The 18,555-nt window shown below is 35.3% G+C and overlaps 5 protein-coding genes across 7 annotated transcripts in view; 1 reads left to right on the top strand and 4 right to left on the bottom strand.

Moving 5' to 3' along the window:
• Nucleotides 1-18,555, bottom strand: part of Calx (sodium/calcium exchanger 3) — a 214,584-nt gene that overhangs the window by 71,649 nt on the left and 124,380 nt on the right. The gene's annotated exons all lie outside the window — the stretch shown is intronic.
• Nucleotides 113-2,186, bottom strand: LOC139088534 (probable cytochrome P450 6a14). The gene is made up of 4 exons (XM_070637797.1): nucleotides 1,039-2,186; nucleotides 733-975; nucleotides 538-550; nucleotides 113-475 (listed from the first exon to the last, which is right to left on the bottom strand). Exons 1-4 carry the CDS (start codon nucleotides 2,132-2,134, stop codon nucleotides 319-321), a joined length of 1,509 nt encoding a protein of 502 aa, XP_070493898.1. The 5' UTR covers nucleotides 2,135-2,186; the 3' UTR covers nucleotides 113-318.
• Nucleotides 2,840-5,397, bottom strand: LOC139088533 (cytochrome P450 6a2-like). Its single transcript, XM_070637796.1, has 5 exons — nucleotides 4,679-5,397; nucleotides 3,771-4,553; nucleotides 3,462-3,704; nucleotides 3,367-3,379; nucleotides 2,840-3,295 (listed from the first exon to the last, which is right to left on the bottom strand). The coding sequence occupies exons 1-5, from the start codon at nucleotides 4,992-4,994 to the stop codon at nucleotides 3,139-3,141; spliced, it is 1,512 nt and encodes a 503-aa protein (XP_070493897.1). The 5' UTR covers nucleotides 4,995-5,397; the 3' UTR covers nucleotides 2,840-3,138.
• On the top strand, nucleotides 7,256-8,919 carry LOC139088535 (coagulation factor IX-like). Its single transcript, XM_070637798.1, has 3 exons — nucleotides 7,256-7,559; nucleotides 7,615-8,276; nucleotides 8,381-8,919. Exons 1-3 carry the CDS (start codon nucleotides 7,284-7,286, stop codon nucleotides 8,730-8,732), a joined length of 1,290 nt encoding a protein of 429 aa, XP_070493899.1. The 5' UTR covers nucleotides 7,256-7,283; the 3' UTR covers nucleotides 8,733-8,919.
• Nucleotides 8,798-15,237, bottom strand: LOC139088560 (uncharacterized). Its single transcript, XM_070637831.1, has 10 exons — nucleotides 14,822-15,237; nucleotides 13,649-13,698; nucleotides 13,292-13,508; nucleotides 12,458-13,221; nucleotides 12,235-12,396; nucleotides 10,846-11,179; nucleotides 10,255-10,308; nucleotides 9,637-10,191; nucleotides 9,411-9,581; nucleotides 8,798-9,348 (listed from the first exon to the last, which is right to left on the bottom strand). The coding sequence occupies exons 1-10, from the start codon at nucleotides 15,132-15,134 to the stop codon at nucleotides 8,930-8,932; spliced, it is 3,039 nt and encodes a 1,012-aa protein (XP_070493932.1). The 5' UTR covers nucleotides 15,135-15,237; the 3' UTR covers nucleotides 8,798-8,929.

The raw sequence follows: 18,555 nt of genomic DNA, 5'->3' as shown, positions 1-18,555 counted from the left end.
TGTAAAAATTGCAATACTTTATTTCAAAAATGATGGATTTATTAAGCTTTAAGAATACGGAACTTAACAAGGATAGGTCCAACCTGATCATTTTTTACTCTGATCGACACAAATAAAGAAGGCTCAGTCACGGAACTTTGAAAGCTCCGCTAAAGCTCTTTTATTAACACCAAAGGGAAGCCGTCTAAATTTGCCTGTCATATGACCTAACAATCCGAACTGGAAGTACGTATGCCTTCTTCATTTGTGTCGCTAAGCTAAGTCGTGATCAACTCCACTTCCTTGACAAATTTCAATTTGGGTCTACAAATTCCACGCCTAAATTCTTTCAAATTTCAACAAAAAGCCTCCAATAGGTTCCAATGTAGTGCTCTTTGGGTCCAAAACCAACGGATACTTTAACCTTGGATCAGGTGTCACTTTGAAATTTTGAATAATTTTAGCAATTCCGCATTTGACATTCAAAAGACCAAGTCTAATAATAAGAAAGAAATTTTAATATGATTTAAAGATTGTATGAGTTTTGAAGGTTCTTGCCTCATTCCGATGCCTGGTGGATATGATAGATTATGGGAGAAAATAAGAGAACATTAGAAGTGATCAAAGCAGAGCGTAAAGTTGACTAGAATGTCATATACTCTAGTCAAATTAGAGCTCTGGATCAAAGTAAGGAGTCATTCAAATATGACGTCAACCTTCGTCATAAGCAACAACTCCAAAAAAATTAATTACAATTTCTAGGTCCTTCCCCAAATGGGAAATAGCACTGAGGTCTCTTAGCGACTTCTTCAGCAGTAAATCGGTCCGGTTCAAATTTATAAGGATTTTCCCAAAAGCGATCATCATAATGGAAGGATTGCAAAGGAAGCCATACACTACTGCCTTTTTTGATAGTAACATTTGTGTCTGGCACTTTGTAATCTTCTTTAGCCTTTCGAATTGCAAACGGTGCTGGTGGATGCATACGAAGGGTTTCTGATTGGATAGGAAATTTTAAACAGTAAGCTATAATTTTTAGGTATTAAGGAAGTGATTTACCATTAGCAACTTGATTTAAGTAAGTCATTTCATGAAGTAAGTCATAGGAAATTTCACCATTTGTGTCTTTTGTCTTTTCAATAAGCTCAGCTCGCAATTTATCCTGAACTTCCTGATTGAATGCTAATTCAGTCAATCCAAATGAAATTGTGGTACTTGATGTGTCGGAACCAGCAAAAAAGAACAAGAAAGCTTGAGCCAGGCACTCATTTAATGTCAATTTCTTAGTTTCTGTCGAAATTTCGCCATCGATTGATCCTTTGTTCTTCAACTGGATCAACATACCCAAAAAATCATTTCTGATGTCACTTCTGTCTTCACGTGATTTAATATTTGTGGCTACAACATCCATAAAGAAGTCACTAATCTTTTTACTCAATTGACGTAAATGCAATTTTTTGGACAGATTTGGAAAAGCAAGAAGGAAGAAAAAGTAAAGTAAACTTCCGTCACCGCCAAAAATTTCCTTGAAAATATCAAGTAACTCTGAATGCTGATCATTCAAAGTATTTGCATCCATACCAAATGCAACAGAACTGATGATATCAACAGTAAATCTATTTGCGACATTTTTAGTCTCGACTGTCTCTCCATTCTTTCCCATTCTATCAAGTCTGTCGATTAAATGCTTTGTATAGTTGTTAATCGTCAAGTACATGTTCTTAAGCTTTCCAGACGTGAATACTGGACTGAGTTTGTTGCGAAGGAAATGCCAACGTTCATTCTCAAGTGCAAATAAATGCCCAGTCAGCGGCTCGTCTTCTTCATTCACAAATGCACCTCTATTCATGAATGTATTGAAGTCTTTGATAGCGATGCACTTAAACACTTCGATATCAGTCACCATATAATTTGCAGACGTAAGATTAAAAAATCCACCGACTTTGCCTTTCTTCTTTAAAGCTTGATAAATTTCATTAAATCTGTCATTAAAATGGACAGTTTTGGCGACATCCTTCATATTTCCAAATGGTATGCTTGGCTCAACAAAAGGAACTCCATGTCTTTCAAAAAATGAGAACTGTCGCTTAAAAAAGAAGTAAATTCCAGTAGCCACAAAAATTATCACATAAACTAAAACTGATAAACAGCCCATTTTGCACTGCCGAGTTGTTTGCTGATTGAAATTAAAGTCAGTACTGACTAGAAAGTCAAAAATCAGTTCTATTAAAAATGATCTGTGTATGTATGCTTATCAATGTATGGGAATTAGTAATTGCTTTTTATTGAAGTTGGGAACAAAAAGAAGAAAGAACACACAGTCTCGTGTGACTACAATCGGTCAAGACAAAAAATGTGTTGCTTTTTGCGATATTTGTATTATGTCATTCTTGATGCATGCTGAATTTTTTCATGAGATGACAGAATTGTGCTAAAAATTTGCGAAGCGTGTGGCAAAAAATTTTAATTTTTGTCATAAGAATGTGCCAAAATCAGTCGTCATGATATTTTGAGGATAGCTCCACATTATTTCGAGTTTTGTTATCAATTTGGCAGCTCTGTGGTTGCTTAATGACTATGATACCGAGTGGACCACCTGCCATAATGCAGGACATAACGCCCCAATTAATAACTTGACCTGAGGTCGACTAGTGACATGATCTCCGGAATATTTAATAAAAATTGGCATTAGTCGAATGTAAGTCAAGTTATTAAGTATGCTAAATAGTTCACTCGGGATTGTGCTACTCGAGTCGGTAGTAATTCGGACAAATTAGGTAAGCAGCCCCCTAAATCCTAAATCAAGACAACTCCTCAATTAGGATTAAAAATGTTTTAAGACAGTAAACTAACAATCATGTCTGATAACGAAGCTTCATTTTATTTCCAAAAAAATCTAATTTTTATCTAAATCTAAAAATATAAATTAGACATTTTATCAAAATTCTGATGTATAACTGTCATGACTGTCCATATTATTCCTCATTCTTATAAGTCCCGAAAGGCACACGACATAAAAATTACTGAAAATTCGGCCTCAAATCGACTTGACTCTGACCAGAGGTCAATTGTCCTAAGGATAGAGTCAAGTTGACCTGATGATGAACTTCCAGCCATTTCTCCGCCATGTGCCTTTCCGAAAAGCTCAATTCTCTGTATTTAAATCCTTTCGAATTTAAGTGGGAACTTTCCAATCGGTTCAACTGATGTGCTTGCTGGATCCAATTGTAATGGATATTTAAGCTTTGGATCAGGTGTAACCTTGAAGTTTTGAATGACTTTGGCGACTCCAACCTTGACATTCATTAGACCAAGTCTGTTAATTAAGCAAAAATAAATGTGTCAAATTTGATTGATCATTTGGGTTAGAATAAACAGATTGCTTGCCTCATTCCGATGCCTGAAGTCAATTCAGAAATGGAAGTAAATAAAAAAAAATGATCAGAAATTCAATTAAATATCCAGTTGCAGTAAATATTTACAATTTCTAGGTCCTTCACCGAATGGGAAATAGCAAAGAGGTCTCTTAGCGACTTCCTCGGCAGTGAATCTTTCTGGATCGAATTTAGAAGGACTTGACCAAAAGCGATCGTCATAATGGAAGCATTGCATTGGAATCCATAACGTTGTGTTCTTCTTGATCGTTACATCTGTTTCTGGGACTTTATAGTCATCCTTAGCTTTACGAATTATAAATGGAGCTGGTGGATGCATGCGAAGGGTTTCTAAGTTTATGAAATATTAAGGCATGAGTATTGCGACATAGATTGTGTCTTTTAAGGGATTATTACCGTTAACAACTTGATTTAAGTAAGTCATTTCATGAAGCAACTCATAAGAAATTTCCCCATTTGTGTCTTTTGTCTTTTCATCAAGCTCAGCCCTCAATTTATCCTGAACTTCCTGATTGAATGCTAATTCAGTCAGTGCAAATGACATTGTGGTACTTGAAGTGTCGGAACCAGCAAAGAAGAACAGGAAAGCTTGAGCCAGGATTTCATTTAATGTCAATTTCTTAGATTCTGTTGAAATTTCGCCGTCGATTGATCCTTTGTTCTTCAACTGGATCAACATGTTCAAGAAGTCATTACGTTTGTCATTTGTATCTTCACGATACTTAATGTTTGTGGCTACAACGTTTATAAAGAAGTCACAAATCTTCTTGCTAAACTGACGAAGGTGAAGCTTCTTGGATAAATTGGGGAAGGCAAACAAGAAGAAAAGTTTAAGCAAGCTTGCACCTTCACCGCCAAAAATTTCCTTAAATATGTCCAATAAATCTAAATGCTGATCATTAAGAGTATTTGCATCCATACCAAATGCAACAGAACTAATAATATCAACAGTAAATCTATTCGCGACACTTTTAGCTTCGACTGTTTCCATGTTCTTGCCCATTCTGTCATATCTAGCGACTAAATTCTTTGCTAAGTCATTGATCGTCAAATACATGTGCTTGAGCTTTCCAGATGTAAATACTGGACTGAGTTTGTTACGAAGGAAGTGCCAACGTTCATCCTCAATTGCAAATAAATGACCAGTCAGTGGCTCTTCTTCTTCATTGACGAAAACACCTGAATTTTTGATACAAAAAATCAAATAAATAATCACATCACTTTAGGTAGATAGCAAGTGTCTATTGGCTTCCGATCATAATGATCAGTCACACTTCCTTGCTTAACTTATCATTAAAATTCACCTCGATTCATAAAATTATTAAAATCTTTGATAACGATATGCTTGATAGTTTCGACATCAGTAATGACATAAACGGGATCCGTAAGATTATAAAATCCAATAACTTTGCCACGCTTTTTGAGCGTATCAAAAATTTCCTGCATTCTATCCATCAAGTGAACACTTCTTGTGACATCTTTCATATTTCCGAATGGAATGCTTGGCTTCAAATGAGGAATGTTTTGTTTCTCAAAGAACGAGAATTGCCTCTTGAAAAACAAGTAGATTCCAGTCAGAATGAATATAGTCACATAAAATAAAATCGACAGCAGAGCCATTTTTTGGTAATTTTTATATGTTCCGCGTTTCAAATTCAATTTATTACTGAGAGTAAATGGAGCTAGAGTCAGAATTTATATTGAAAAAGTCAATTTTTTAAGCGTGTGCTTATCATGTGGATGTGAATGTGTGAGAAAATTAGAAAAATTGTACTTTTTTGGAGATGAAGAGAATTAAGAGAGAATTTAGTCAGCCGCGTGTGTGAAACCGGTATTTTGAGTTTTTGTTTTTTGTTTACTTCTCTTTATTATGTCATTGGATGTAGTCCCGGAAAGCGTATGGCGTAGAAATGGCCGGAAATACGACACAAGTCTAGGGTAACTCTAGCATCAGGTCAGATTCGATTAAATTCGGCTTCAGACTAGAATTAAATTGGTCTCTGACGTGACTCTATGATCAAATCAGTTGCAATCAAATTCAGCCTCAGGCTAATTGCCCTCAGGTCAATTTAGACCATTTTGACGTCATGAGCCTTCCGTTAATCAGTATTAGGATCCCTAACAGGCGAATAGTATGCTTTCATGGTACATTAAGATCATTAAGATGCCAAGAAGCAGTATATGTGCCTGCAAGTGAACAATTTAATCTCTCAATTCCTTCTGATGCAATTGTGCTGCATATTTAAAATAGACTTATCAAATTATTGACCCAAATTGCATTATTCTACCTTTTTTTACATTTAAAATCCTCTTAACAGAGTCAATAAACTCAATTTTCTCGTTAAGCTTCTTCAAGCACAAACATAAATTGACAATTTTTTTTTCTATCATAGAAGACTGAATGGGTAAGGTTGTAAACATTCCAAAATGTGATAAAGGATAATAGGATGATAGGAGAAAGTACCCAAAAGATTGTGTCAACTGATTTGGTATAAAAAGGGTTTAGTTGTGTTCACTAGAATTGAAAATTTGATGACTTTGGGGATGTAATTAGAATTACATTATAACAAGGTTAATGGTTGTAAATAGCTTAATTGGAAGTGGAATCTATTTAAGTGCTAGATTGGGAACTAAGCTTGTTACAGCGAAATAACATGGTCGGGAAAGAACAGCCACGTCACCGAGCTGACAAAGAGTCAAAATTTAATCATCGCCATTGATTTGGAACTTAAAATGGATTCGTTCATTTGACAATTTATATCCAACTGTCCCGCTTCCCCCACATGATGTCATGGTGTCACCTAATAAGTGAACGACCTCCTTTCCCAGATTTCACAAATTCCCAGCAATTTTTTTCATTATGAATGAAATTTCACACAAGTCTAAAGATTACCTTATCTACAAAAAATTTAATACCTATCTAGGTATCGTGACCATAGATAAGTCTCGAGTATGATGAAATCTCATTGAAAAATTTAAAAGAAATTATGAAAAGAATTTCATACCTTTTATATTCTGTTGACTGACGTAAAAAATTGATTGCAGTTGTGATAAGCTGATTGCTAAGTCTCTTGTGTAAGAGCTTGGACGATAAGATATTTGTGGCACTTACCTGAAAAAAATTGAAAAAAATGATAAAAATAGATTAGAGGATTATGAAATAGTTTTGATAAAAAATTTTTTGATTAAGGTAGATCATGTATTGCTGAAGTTGAACGAAGTTGTGTATTATAAGGTTAAGTATTAAATAAAATTGAGAGTATTACTATATCACAGGCGCATTCACATGCTTTTGGTGCATGACCTCAATGGCCCCTGGCAACGTCTCTGAATTGTAGTGCTGGTACCCCTTCCTCCTTCCTCCTCTACCATTCGGCCCAATTTCGTCAAGTTCTTAGGATCTTCTCAGATAAAATTCTACAAACTAACTTAAAACTGCTTAAAACGAATGTTTACCAGAGTCTCGGTCTGGACTCGGGATCGAGACCGAGACCAAGACCTTTGAAGGACCTCTGTAGGAAGTTTCAGTTGCCCTGGTAGTCCAGGTCTCAGTCTTGGCATTATTTCTAATAAAACCTTAGTTAAAACTGATATAAATATGTCATCCCTGTCTAGAGTTCCAATACAACCTTTCCATCCCCTTCTCTTGAATACACCCCAGACTAGCACCAATAAATAATCAATTCAATCAATATTACATCCAATCAATAACCTACCACAATATTGAACTGATTGAATTTTAATCAAAAAACCAGTTCGATTGTTCCCCAAATTGAGAATGAGAAGCTTTTTCATTCGAATTTTAATTTAAAATTCTCTCATTTCTAGCATCTCAATTTACATACACAGTATAAAAATTTCATTCAGTCCCACTTCAACTGTCTTCAAGACATAATCGAAAAAGTCGAAATGTTGACGGAGAAATTTTTGAAAATTTTCATTCCATTCAGCCTGATTGTCAATAAGTATTATTGTCAAATATCAGAATGTAAACAGTCAGCAGATCTTGAGGAAGCACGAAAAAGTCGTTTACATCATCCATGCGAAATAAATAGAAATCCATTTTTTCATATTGAAACTCATGAAAATTTTTATTGCATCTTTTACTTAAGTATTGATGCATTGTTATTTGGTGAACCACTTGTGAATATTAAAGTTGATGGCGGTGGATGGGATGTCGAGCATGTGAGAATGTTTATGCATTAAATTTTAAATCCATTTATATCTTTTTCCATTTTAGAATGGAACTGAGGAATTTACATCCAATGAAACTTCAATTTTATTCACAATCCTCAACGAAGACGTCACTTTAAGAATATCATTTGAAGACGAGGAAGACATACCAAAAATAGTAAGCGTTATTGTTACCCGTGGCGAACAAAGTCTAGAATATTGCAGCACAGCAAAATGTGGACTAAAAAGTGAAGCAATTCCAGTCATTATAAATGGCGACAAAGTAAGAGAAGGATCGTGGCCATGGCATGCAGCACTTTATTATCGTCCGACAACTGGCACGATTAAATTTCGCTGCGGTGCCACAATCATCAATGAAAGAACTCTCATTACAATTGCCACGTGCTTGGTGACTTATAATGCTGCATTGCAGCGACGTGTGGAACTTGATATTGACAAATTGTATGTAACTGTTGGTGAGACAATATTATTCGATTCATCAGGCACGCGACAAACGTTTAAAGTCAGTGAAATTAAGTTTCATGAGAGTTTTAAGAAGGAACATGTCCAAGGAAGTTATAATATTGATAGAAGCTACAAGGATGACTACAATGTCGCATTAATTCTTTTGGACCAAGACATTCGATATTCACTGCATGTAGCGCCAATTTGTCTACCGACTACTGATGAATATGATTATGATGATAAAATTGGGAAAGTTGTTGGATGGTAAGTTGGTTTTGACTATGGTTCGGCTGCAGACTTGGATTTCCGGCAGTTTTTGGATGAACTCTTGTTTTAAGCATTATTTTATAGACATGTCTCTTCCACAGGGGCTTCTCTGAAGTTGGTGACCTCACAATATCTCAACACCTTCAAGATCTCACAGTTCCAACAAACAACTTCTTAACATGCATGTTTCGAGCCCTAAATCGTACAATCTATAGTGGATTCTCAGCAAGACGCAACTTTTGTGCTGGTTATCAACGACATCGTGGCATTTGCACTGGAGATTCAGGCGGTGGTCTTTATATTAAGGAAGAATCTCAATATACTCTCTATGGACTTGCTAGTTTTGCTAACTGTGAGTGTGTTAAGGAGGAAAATAGATGTACAATTTATGGCGAGGGATTCTTTGTGAATTTGGTGGCGTTTTTGCAGTGGATACAGAATAATATGTATTGAGTTAGGGCAGTGGGCCGTGCCTTGCCACCATGGTGTACTGGTGCACAATGTGTGGAAAACACTGATTTTGAGTAATTTGTAAGTTACGTACATTTTTTATTAATCCATTAAGATTGCTACAAAAAATAAAAGTCAATTAATACCCTAAAACTAATGTTAAGCAGCATAACATCCCCAAGTCACCTGGAAGTCATCCTTTACAATATTCTTTCAGCATTCATCTTAATTGGCTTAAAAGCAGACACAACAATATTTCTACAATCCATCAACAACGGATATCTCGTCTCTTCATGTAACGACAGTCTAAAGTTCTTAATAACTGTAGCAATAGCCAGCTTAGATTGCATTAATGCAAAACGTTCACCAATACAATTTCTCGGTCCATTTCCAAATGGCATAAAAGAGTATGAAGGACGTTTCCTGACCTCTTCAGAAGTGAATCTATCTGGATTGAAGAGTTCAGGGTCATAATAGTAACGAGAGTCATGATGAATGGCATGAACAGGGATTATAATTGGAGTTCCTTTCTCAATTGTAAAGTTCATGCCATCAACTTTATAATCTGCAGCACAAATCCTGAACAATTGTCCAATTGGTGAATAAAGACGTAAAGTTTCTAAAAGATCAGAGATAGAAAAGTCATTGAACATTTGAGAAGGGCAAAGCAGCCTGTCATACCATTAATAACTTGATCCAAATATGTCATTTCATTTATGGCATCATAGCTTATTTTATCATCATGCCTATTGACAACTTCCTCAATCTCAATTCTCAATTTCTCTTGAATATCATGACGATAAGCTAGCTCGTAAAGTGCCATTGTCATGGTTGTGCTACTCGTCTCAAATCCTTTGAAATGGAAAAATTCACAGTAAATTGAAAATTTTTCCTTCATTTTCCTTACCAGCAATAAAAAAGATAAAAGCCTGTGCTGCCAGTTCATTGAACGTTAACGTGCCAACATTTTCCATCTCCTCATCCTTCAATTTGCCATATTTCTTGATTTGCATTAACAATGACAGAAAATCAGCTCGATTGACATCATTTTTCTCGCGATATGCAAAAGTCTCTTGAATCATCGGAAGGAAGTAATCAGTAATATATTGTGGAGTTATTTTCATATTTAACTTTTTGGCAATGCCTTGAAATATATTCACAAAGAAGAAATTCAATCGTGTTTTTGTGTCAGTTATGTCAAAAAAATTTCCCATTCTCATCATTTCGGTATTTTCATCCAGCATCGCATTACATTCCAAACCAAAGCCACATGAACCGATCACATCGGCTGTGAAACGAGTACAAACGTTCTTAACATCAATTCCATTTTTATTGGATGACAATGATTCGATTAGATTAACCAAATCCCATGAGAATGACTCTATAATTGGATACATCATACGCATTTTTCCGCTTGTAAATGTCGCACTTAGTTTGTGCCTTAGGCTACGCCACTTATCGCCTTGAAAGTTCAAAAAAGTATTAAGCAAGTCATTTTGATATCAAGAAAATCAGTATTAGTCACCTTCGATAGCGAATAAGTGATTTGACAGTGGATCTTCGTCAGTATGAAACACTCCTGAAATTATTTTTAGTGATTATCTTAGGTAATCTATGAGTTGTGCCTTAATCAGTGTTGTTTACTTTATTTTGGTTGAAAAATTTACAGATTTTAACAACAACTGAGGTTGATTTCTTCGGTGCTGGTACGTATGACATAAGTACGTTAACAGTTCAGCACTGGTACGGTACTGTGGCACACCTTGTATGCCGATGGATGCACCGGTGGTACGGTATAGTGCTGTGATGGCGTCAGTACCATACTATACCATCGTGTCACCTTGGTACGATTCAGGCATATTACTTTGTCATGCAAGTTGTCCCGAACTAGTGGAGTACCTTAGTACCTTATACCAAACTGTACCCACTACTGTACCGTACCATGCCATGCAACTTTCAGAGAAATTGGTCGCCAAAATAAGCAAACGACTTTATAATTGTACCAGCAATCATACAAACCAATTAATGCATACAAATGCACAAACTAATCGCCAGCCTTGAACTGAACCTCACTAAGACAACAGCACTGACTAATTAATCCAAACCCAGAACAAACCTCGATCAACAAAACTATTGAAATCTTTTATCAAAATATTTTTTATCAATTCCAAATCCATTATCATAATTCTTGGACTTTGTAGGAAGAAGAATCCACACAATTTATTTCCATTCTTGAAATTCTCATAGATATTTTGTAAATTGGTAGTAAAATGGATTTTTTGACCGACACCATCAAGATTTCCGAATATATATGATGGTGGTAAGCATGGTATGCCACGGTCCTTCCAATAATTCATTTTTCGTCGCAAATAGAAAAATGCGAAACTTAAGGCACCGATAATAAGTAATAAAGTGAGACCCATCTTAACGATTCGAAGCACGCAACTCAACTAAAAAGTTTCTGCTCTTTATTTGTTCTTTTTGGCTCTCGGCTTCACACTTGTGTGTGCTAAACAGAAATAAAAGTATTTGTAGGACTTTTTGGTTCATAACTTACATGTGATATGTTCATAACTTTAAATTGCTCAAGTATTTGTGTGCTGTGTGAACAAAAATTACTCAAATAAATTTTATGAGATATATTTTTGGGTTTGGCGCTCATTACGTGATTCTCAATTAGGCTGAGAATTGAGAAATAAGAAGTTTAAGTGCTGCTATATTTATATGCTGATGAAATTATTTTTTATGAGAAAAGTTTTGTTAGCATGAATGTCCCTTGTGATGAATTTTGGAAGTTATTTTGAGTTTTATGGTGGCTATTGGCAATTTGTCGGATACTGGTATGGTGTAGTACTTGTGGATCACTTCATTCTTCATACTAGGTCAGTGGTGGGCAGCCTTTTTTTGAGGTACACCTTGGTTGTAGCGACACCTCACTTGGTATATGATTTTTGGCAAATCTAAACATTTTTGGTATCATAATATTGTGCCGCGGGACATAGGTTTTCCGCCACTATACCCGGTGTACCACTATAGTGTGCTTACACCGTACCATACCAGTATTACCTTCAGACTTCGAGTAATCATCCAAAAGACTCATTTATAGCAACATAGACATTCTCCTCATCAATATGACACCACCGAGTTACTTAAGGAATTCAACAGTAATTCCTGATCAGATTCAACAGATGAATATCCCAAAATAATTAAAAATCTCACTAACTTGTCATGTATTTTAATACTTTTATTTAAAAATTCATATAAATGTATGAAAATTTTCAATGATACAGAATTCACGACCAAAATGTTCATAAGTTAAGAGTCTAGACCTGGAAGTCGACTAGGATTTTGTCGAATCGACTCCATATTCTGGCCTAGACTCTATAAAATCTAAGAAAATAATTTACATGATAAGTATAAAAATTTGATGACTTCACTTCCACTTTTAGCATGCCATAAATCCCTAAATAATTATTATTCCTAAAAAATCATGTCCAACACTTTAAAGTCTCTCTGTTCTCAACCAAATACCACCGTATGGCATCATTGTGACATCTTTTGGATCAAGTCTGATTGGATGGACTGTCTTTTCACTCAGGAATACGCGATGATGTCTGAGGATTGAAGCTAATCCAAGTCTTGTTTGGATTTGTCCGAATCGAAGTCCCTAAAATGTTTCAAAAATTCTCAAAATAAGCCCAGAAGTGACAAAAAATAAGCAGGCATACCATGCAAATTCTTGGACCTTCACCGAATGGAAGGAATGTGAATGGATTTCGTTCCTTAACAGCCTCTGGTGCAAATCTATCAGGATTGAATTTTTCTGGTTCTGGGAAGTATTGTGGATCGTTATGGATAGCATGCATAGGCAAGAAGACGTATTTTCCACGTTCAATAGTCAAATCAGTGCCGGGAACTTTATAATCTTTCGTACAACGACGCATAAGAATATTACCGGGTGTGTACTTCCTCAAAGACTCATTAATAACACGGTCAGCAAAATCCATATTCATAATAGCTTCATAACTAACTTCACCGTCGTATTCTTGAATGACTTTTTCAATTTCATCGCGTGTTCTATCCTGTAGTTCCTGATTAATGGCCAACTCATAAAGGGCATACGACAAAGCTGTCGATGATGTTTCAAAGCCAGCCAAAAAGAAGACAAAGCACGCAGCTGTTAGATCCGTGTAGGAAATTTTTCCATGATTTGTCACATCGCCTTCAAGTTTACCGACATTCTTCAATTGCAGAAGCATATCGAAGTAATCATTACGTCTAATCTTATTCTTTTCACGGTACTCAACAGCTTCGTCGACAATACGAAGGAAAAAGTCTTGAATTCTTTTCGGTGTGATTTGAATATTCAATGTACGACACAAGTCTTGACAAGAATTGGCAAAAAAGTATGAGAGACGTTGTGTCATGTCCTTAAAACTAAGGAAATCGCTAAGTAACATCATTTCGCAATTTGGATCACGAAGGGCATTGCCTGAAGAGAAATAAGAGAAGATTGGAATGTCAATGGATGTTGACTCATAGTTATGGAATTAATGCCTTACATTTAAGTCCAAATGCAATTTCTCCAATAATTTCACACATAAATCTTGATGCCATGTCACGGTAATTAATGTCTATATTATTATCAGCAGCCTCACCAACAACCTCAATCAACTCATTTGATATTTTCGATAATGTTGGCATCATTCCCTTGATTTTACCACTCGAGAATGTTGTTGTCATTTTTTGTCTGAGAGTTTTCCAATGTTCACCAGCCACCTTTAGCACCGAATCAGACAATGCGCGTGTATCATGATAAAAAGTTTGTTTTTTAAAGGTGATTCAATAGGAAAAAGTTTAAAGTAAAGAAATTGTGTTATCGTCGATTAGATATGGATATATTTAAAATGTTAAGTTACCGAAAATATGTGAGCTGATAAAGGATCGCTGTTTTCGTTATAGTAGAGACCTAAAATGATGGATTTTGTGTTGTTTGTTTGTGAATATGCGGTGATTTTGTTTATCGTGAATTGCAGTACAATTTGGTGAATTTTAAGTGTTTCCCAGATAGCATGAATCTGTTAATCGATCAAAAATTCGGTACAAGACCGGCGTGACTCTGGTTTGATGCTTGATTTGGATTGAACCTGGCATCAAGCTAGAGTTACGTCGACTTGTTGTCGGTCGATTAATTTTTGATCGATTAACCAACTTTTGGTATTTGGGTTACGAAGTACCCAGTGGATTAGTTGTTGTATATTTTGAAAATTTTGTAAGAGAGTTTGAATAAGAACATTGATCGTCGTCCTGATTTTGCTTTAAACAACCCTATATTATATTTTATTATGAGACTAGACCGACTTAAATCTGATCTGAGGCCGAATTTCATCAAATCTGAACTGGAACCAGAGTCTAGCCTGGGACTAGTTTTTTGACTATGTCTACGTCGTGTATGGCACTTTAGGCTAAAACTACTAAGATTACTTCAACGGAACACTATTCAATAATTGCTACTGTTACTACTGTCAAGGACCACTTGAATTTAACGTAAATGTTGAAATTGTTGAAAAATCAATTGCATGTAAGCCGGTATAGCAGACTAAGCTGATGTAACCTAATACTAGAAACTGAATTGAAAGTCTCATCGAAATTTCGGGGTCTATAGAACTAGATTGTTCTCAAGTATCCACAATATTGAGACTTAGTTTTCGAATTACTATTCAATACTCAATATTTGAGTGTTAGAACACTCAAACTCGATACTTGATCAAAGTTCTGTTCCGGAAAGTACACGGAAAGTTCCACCTTTTGTCAGCATGAGGCTACATTAAGGCTGGTTTTCACCTAATCTGCCATCAAAGTCATATCATCCCAAATTCATTCCAACCTGGCGCCAGATATTGTCATTTCGAACCTTTGTGTGAAACCTAAACCTTCCAGTACATTCCATTCAATTTCTCATCAACAACATCCCCACCGGGTAGACAAACACCGCATTTATTAAAAAGTAATCACATAAAATTCACCAAAATGATAAAAAAAAAGTTGCAATCACTGATAAGAACTAAATAATTTGCCCCATTCGTACTTACCTCGATCATGAAATGATTCAAAGTCCTTCACGAGAATATTCTTAATCAGATCAATGTCTGTGACGACATAAACAGGAGTTGTAAAGATATAAAATCCACAAATTTTACCACTTTTCTTAAATCGATTATAAATTTCATTTACACGATGGATGAAATGAACTGTAAGTCCAACTTTCCAAAAATTACCAAGTGGCCAATATGGCGTTGGATTTGGTATGCCACGATCTTTAAAATATTCATACTTTTTCTTAAAATATGTAAATATAAACAGCATAACAAGTGTTGCACAAATAATTAGAAGACTCGACGCCATTTTGGATGGATTTATGAGTTAATTCCTCTAAAGTTTAATAAATTAAATAATTTTTTTTCTATTTTTAAGTCCGACAAGTTCGACACACACGATATGACTGAAAATTTCCGACTTTCATACAATCGTATTAGTTTCAGGTGTGAAATTATGATTCATAGTTATGATAAGATAAGATAACAAGTCCATCAGGGGTGCGGAACGTATGGAAACACATTAGTATCTAGTTCCATACATTATCGCCGCTGTGTCAACACAACATCGATTGCGTAATCTATTAATCGACATTTGGAACTTCTCGCATGTGTCACTCGCATATTGTATTGGTGAACGTGTGATTTCGGTCATGTTTTCACCTTACGATATGAAGTCACAGTTACTCTGTAACCTCGCAGTGATTAACTCATTCGATATATTTATTCTTGGATAAAAACGTAATTTAAAAAAGAGGAGACTTAGGAACGTGGCAAAATAAAGAAGCCATAAGGGAAATTGTGTAAATGTGTATCGTACCCAAAAGTACGGTAAGACTATCGGGAAACGTGTGTTGAATTTTTTTGCCGTATACAGGAATAAAAAACAATTTTGTGTACGTGTATATGAATCATGAAAATTATTGTGGCACGATCTGTACTTTTTTTCATCCTTATCATGTAAAGTCTAATAAATAAATGAAGAAGAAAATCTGTGGACAATCACGATTTTCTTTGGTAACACTTGTCGAGTGACTCTGTGTGTCATGATTGATATGCAATTTCGAATTACGATAATGGCTTTCTGTGTTACTGTATAATTGTGATAAGTGGGATCTTTCGGTGTTATGAAACACATTTGATTGGAAACAATGTATGAAAGAGATAAGAGTAAAGGTTGTTGGATTCGTGGAATGAATATTGATATGATTATATCCAGATACAAGCCCTAACAGACAAAGAGTCCGCTCAGGTACACAAATCGGTCAGTCGACCAAAATTTCGGCCAGACTGGCATGTCACTGACTCGGTGCCGTATTTGGTTTAAGAATGAGTTCCAGTAAGGCACAGTTTACTTATTACGTAACGGTATTAGAAGAAGGAAGGAGGAGGAGGGACGGGTCAGTGATTTGCCCCTAAAACTTCATAAAAATCAAGAGAAATCAATTTAAAAGCGCCATAGACTTGACAGAACTCAATTATAAGAAACCAAGTAATTTTTATCAGTTGCATTCATGAAATCATAGATTGTTTCTTCTTTCAGACAGACAAATTTATTGATAAATGTTTGTTTTGGATTTTGGACTTTATTTTCATGATGTGTTATCAAGAAAAATTGATAGAAGGTGTTCAATTTTGTAACGTGAATCATATTTATTGGCAGGTGTATGACTGTTTTGAACTCAAATAAGTCACTGATAATTGTTTTGATTTGGAGCTTGGTGCTTTATTCTTACATTAGGTGTTCTTCTTTCTATCACACAGATGTTCGTTCTGTAAGTCGTCGTATTATCGTTAAACCGCGGAATGGCCCTTGGATGGAACAGTGTCATCGGATTTTGACCGATTTTTAGGGTGAAAAATACGACTAGTCATACTGTGCCGCTTTAACTAATGAGCTAGTAGGTTATCCTAGGATAAACAGCATTGTTCGATCTAGATTCAGATCGATTTAGATTCAATCTTGATTTATCCTTCCTCTAAGATATCCTTTAGAGCCTATTTCAGTCTACATTGTGGGTAAGCACATAGTTAGGATGATGTATGCCTTATGGTATAGCATGCAGCTAGTCCTAACTAACTCTCAAAATCCCCTCAAGATAAATTGATCGAACAACACAAACAGTTTAAAGACTCAAAAATTAAGTCAAATATTTGCTCCTCACACGTCATAAATTCCAATTCCTTAAAATATTTAAGAAGTAAACAGCAACAAAGAACAACAAAAGAAGAACAAACTCAAAAATATTTCATCGTCATTAATCATCACGAAAAAGAAAGACCAATAAACAAAAGAGAATAGCAATATAAAAAAGTTGTTGTCTTGAGTTAATTTGTAAAATTGTTTGTCATTATGTTTCTATTCTGCAGGCATTAAATGTAAATGAATAATGGTAACATCATTAATGTTAAGGAGAGATTGAAATTAATTAACTTGTGATAATCAAGGAGCTGTTTTTAAAATTTATGATATCCTAATTTTCACATCCTTTTTTGTGTATTTTTGGATACTGGTAAGAAGAAAATTGGGTGTAGATGATAGATGGAAGGAGAACAAAGAAGAGATGAGGATTTAAATGGTTGGGGAAAGGTCATGGCAAGGGAATTCCTACGGAAAAATGGAGATTTTTATTTTGAGTAATGTTTGGCTTGATTTCGTCTATTTATCATGCACGAATGGACTCAATCAGTGGTGGAATCTGTGTATCATGGCACACTTAATAAGTGACCGATCCTCTTATGAACACCCCTATTACCAAACAATCCTTAACCACCATAAACTCTTAAACTCCTCAATTACATTCTTCCAAACCATTCATCCTCGCTACACCCATTCAATCCACAAAACATAAAAATGGAAATTTCTATTTAACACTTCATTGTAAAATAACTGCTGGAAGGAAAAAAGGAAGCTCAACAGAAACGATTTTCACTATAAAATGGAAAGGGAAATTGTTTATGTTCAGGATCAAAAGCTTTTTTTTTCAAATGAAATGAAATTCAAACAAGCTCCAACAAGTTACGAGCCGGAGCATCGAGAGTGAAAAAAAGGGGCGTATAATGTAAATGAAGATAAAACAGGAAGGAATAACGAGATGTGAAAGTGACAACAGTGTTTGAAAAATTAATTTTAAGGTTATGATTGGGATTATGGGGAAGCTTTGAGATGTAAAAGTATAGGAAATATGTTGTGGATGGATTTGCTTGTCCAGATTTTGGGTTCTTTTGAAGAGATGTTGGTGGATTGTGGATATCCTTATGGGATTTGCAGTGATTTTCTTATCATGAACTCCATTTCCGGATGTTATTCCAAGAAGGATGAATTTAATGAAAAATGTAGAATTTATGTCTTAGACGAGACCTGAGATGGGATTTTGTTTGGGTTATGAGCTTTGGGTAGACTAATGTCGACAAGCGATAACTATAGTCAGCAAGAACAACTGAAAATCGCGACTAGAGCCGACTAGAGACAACTCTAGATGACTAGAGTCCAATAGAGACAGTTTAATTTCACTGAAGACAGTCAAATTTGAGTAGAGTCGACAAGAGTCAAGAAGAACAAACTCAATTTCCTTCTATTTAACCTACATGTCAAGTCACAACATCAAAAGTTAACATCACTGTCATCTCATCATCCAATTTTCCAGTCGTTGTACGCAGAAAAATTTCAAACTTTTTAAGAGTCAAAATGTTATCCTGAATGAGCATCAACATTCATAAATATTTGATGA

The sequence above is a fragment of the Chironomus tepperi genome, unplaced genomic scaffold (assembly GCF_022539635.2).
Source record: "Chironomus tepperi strain 1889 unplaced genomic scaffold, CSIRO-AGI_Ctep_v1 contig_163, whole genome shotgun sequence".
NCBI lineage: Eukaryota > Metazoa > Arthropoda > Insecta > Diptera > Chironomidae > Chironomus > Chironomus tepperi.
This window is presented reverse-complemented; position numbering and strand designations above follow the sequence as displayed.

Coding starts and splice junctions, on each gene's coding strand:
- LOC139088534 (XM_070637797.1), bottom strand. CDS start 2,134: ATGGGCTGTTTATCAGTTTTAGTTTATGTGATAATTTTTGTGGCTACT. Junction 976..1,038: donor CTTAAATCAAGTTGCTAATG/GTAAATCACTTC, acceptor CTATCCAATCAG/AAACCCTTCGTATGCATCCA.
- LOC139088560 (XM_070637831.1), bottom strand. CDS start 15,134: ATGGCGTCGAGTCTTCTAATTATTTGTGCAACACTTGTTATGCTGTTT. Junction 11,180..12,234: donor GGTTGAGAACAGAGAGACTT/TAAAGTGTTGGA, acceptor GAAACTTTTTAG/TTGAGTTGCGTGCTTCGAAT. Junction 10,309..10,845: donor CAATAGTTTTGTTGATCGAG/GTTTGTTCTGGG, acceptor AAATAATTTCAG/GAGTGTTTCATACTGACGAA.
- LOC139088533 (XM_070637796.1), bottom strand. CDS start 4,994: ATGGCTCTGCTGTCGATTTTATTTTATGTGACTATATTCATTCTGACT. Junction 4,554..4,678: donor TAATAATTTTATGAATCGAG/GTGAATTTTAAT, acceptor TCAAAAATTCAG/GTGTTTTCGTCAATGAAGAA. Junction 3,705..3,770: donor CTTAAATCAAGTTGTTAACG/GTAATAATCCCT, acceptor TCATAAACTTAG/AAACCCTTCGCATGCATCCA.
- LOC139088535 (XM_070637798.1), top strand. CDS start 7,284: ATGTTGACGGAGAAATTTTTGAAAATTTTCATTCCATTCAGCCTGATT. Junction 7,560..7,614: donor GTGGATGGGATGTCGAGCAT/GTGAGAATGTTT, acceptor TTTCCATTTTAG/AATGGAACTGAGGAATTTAC. Junction 8,277..8,380: donor ATTGGGAAAGTTGTTGGATG/GTAAGTTGGTTT, acceptor TCTCTTCCACAG/GGGCTTCTCTGAAGTTGGTG.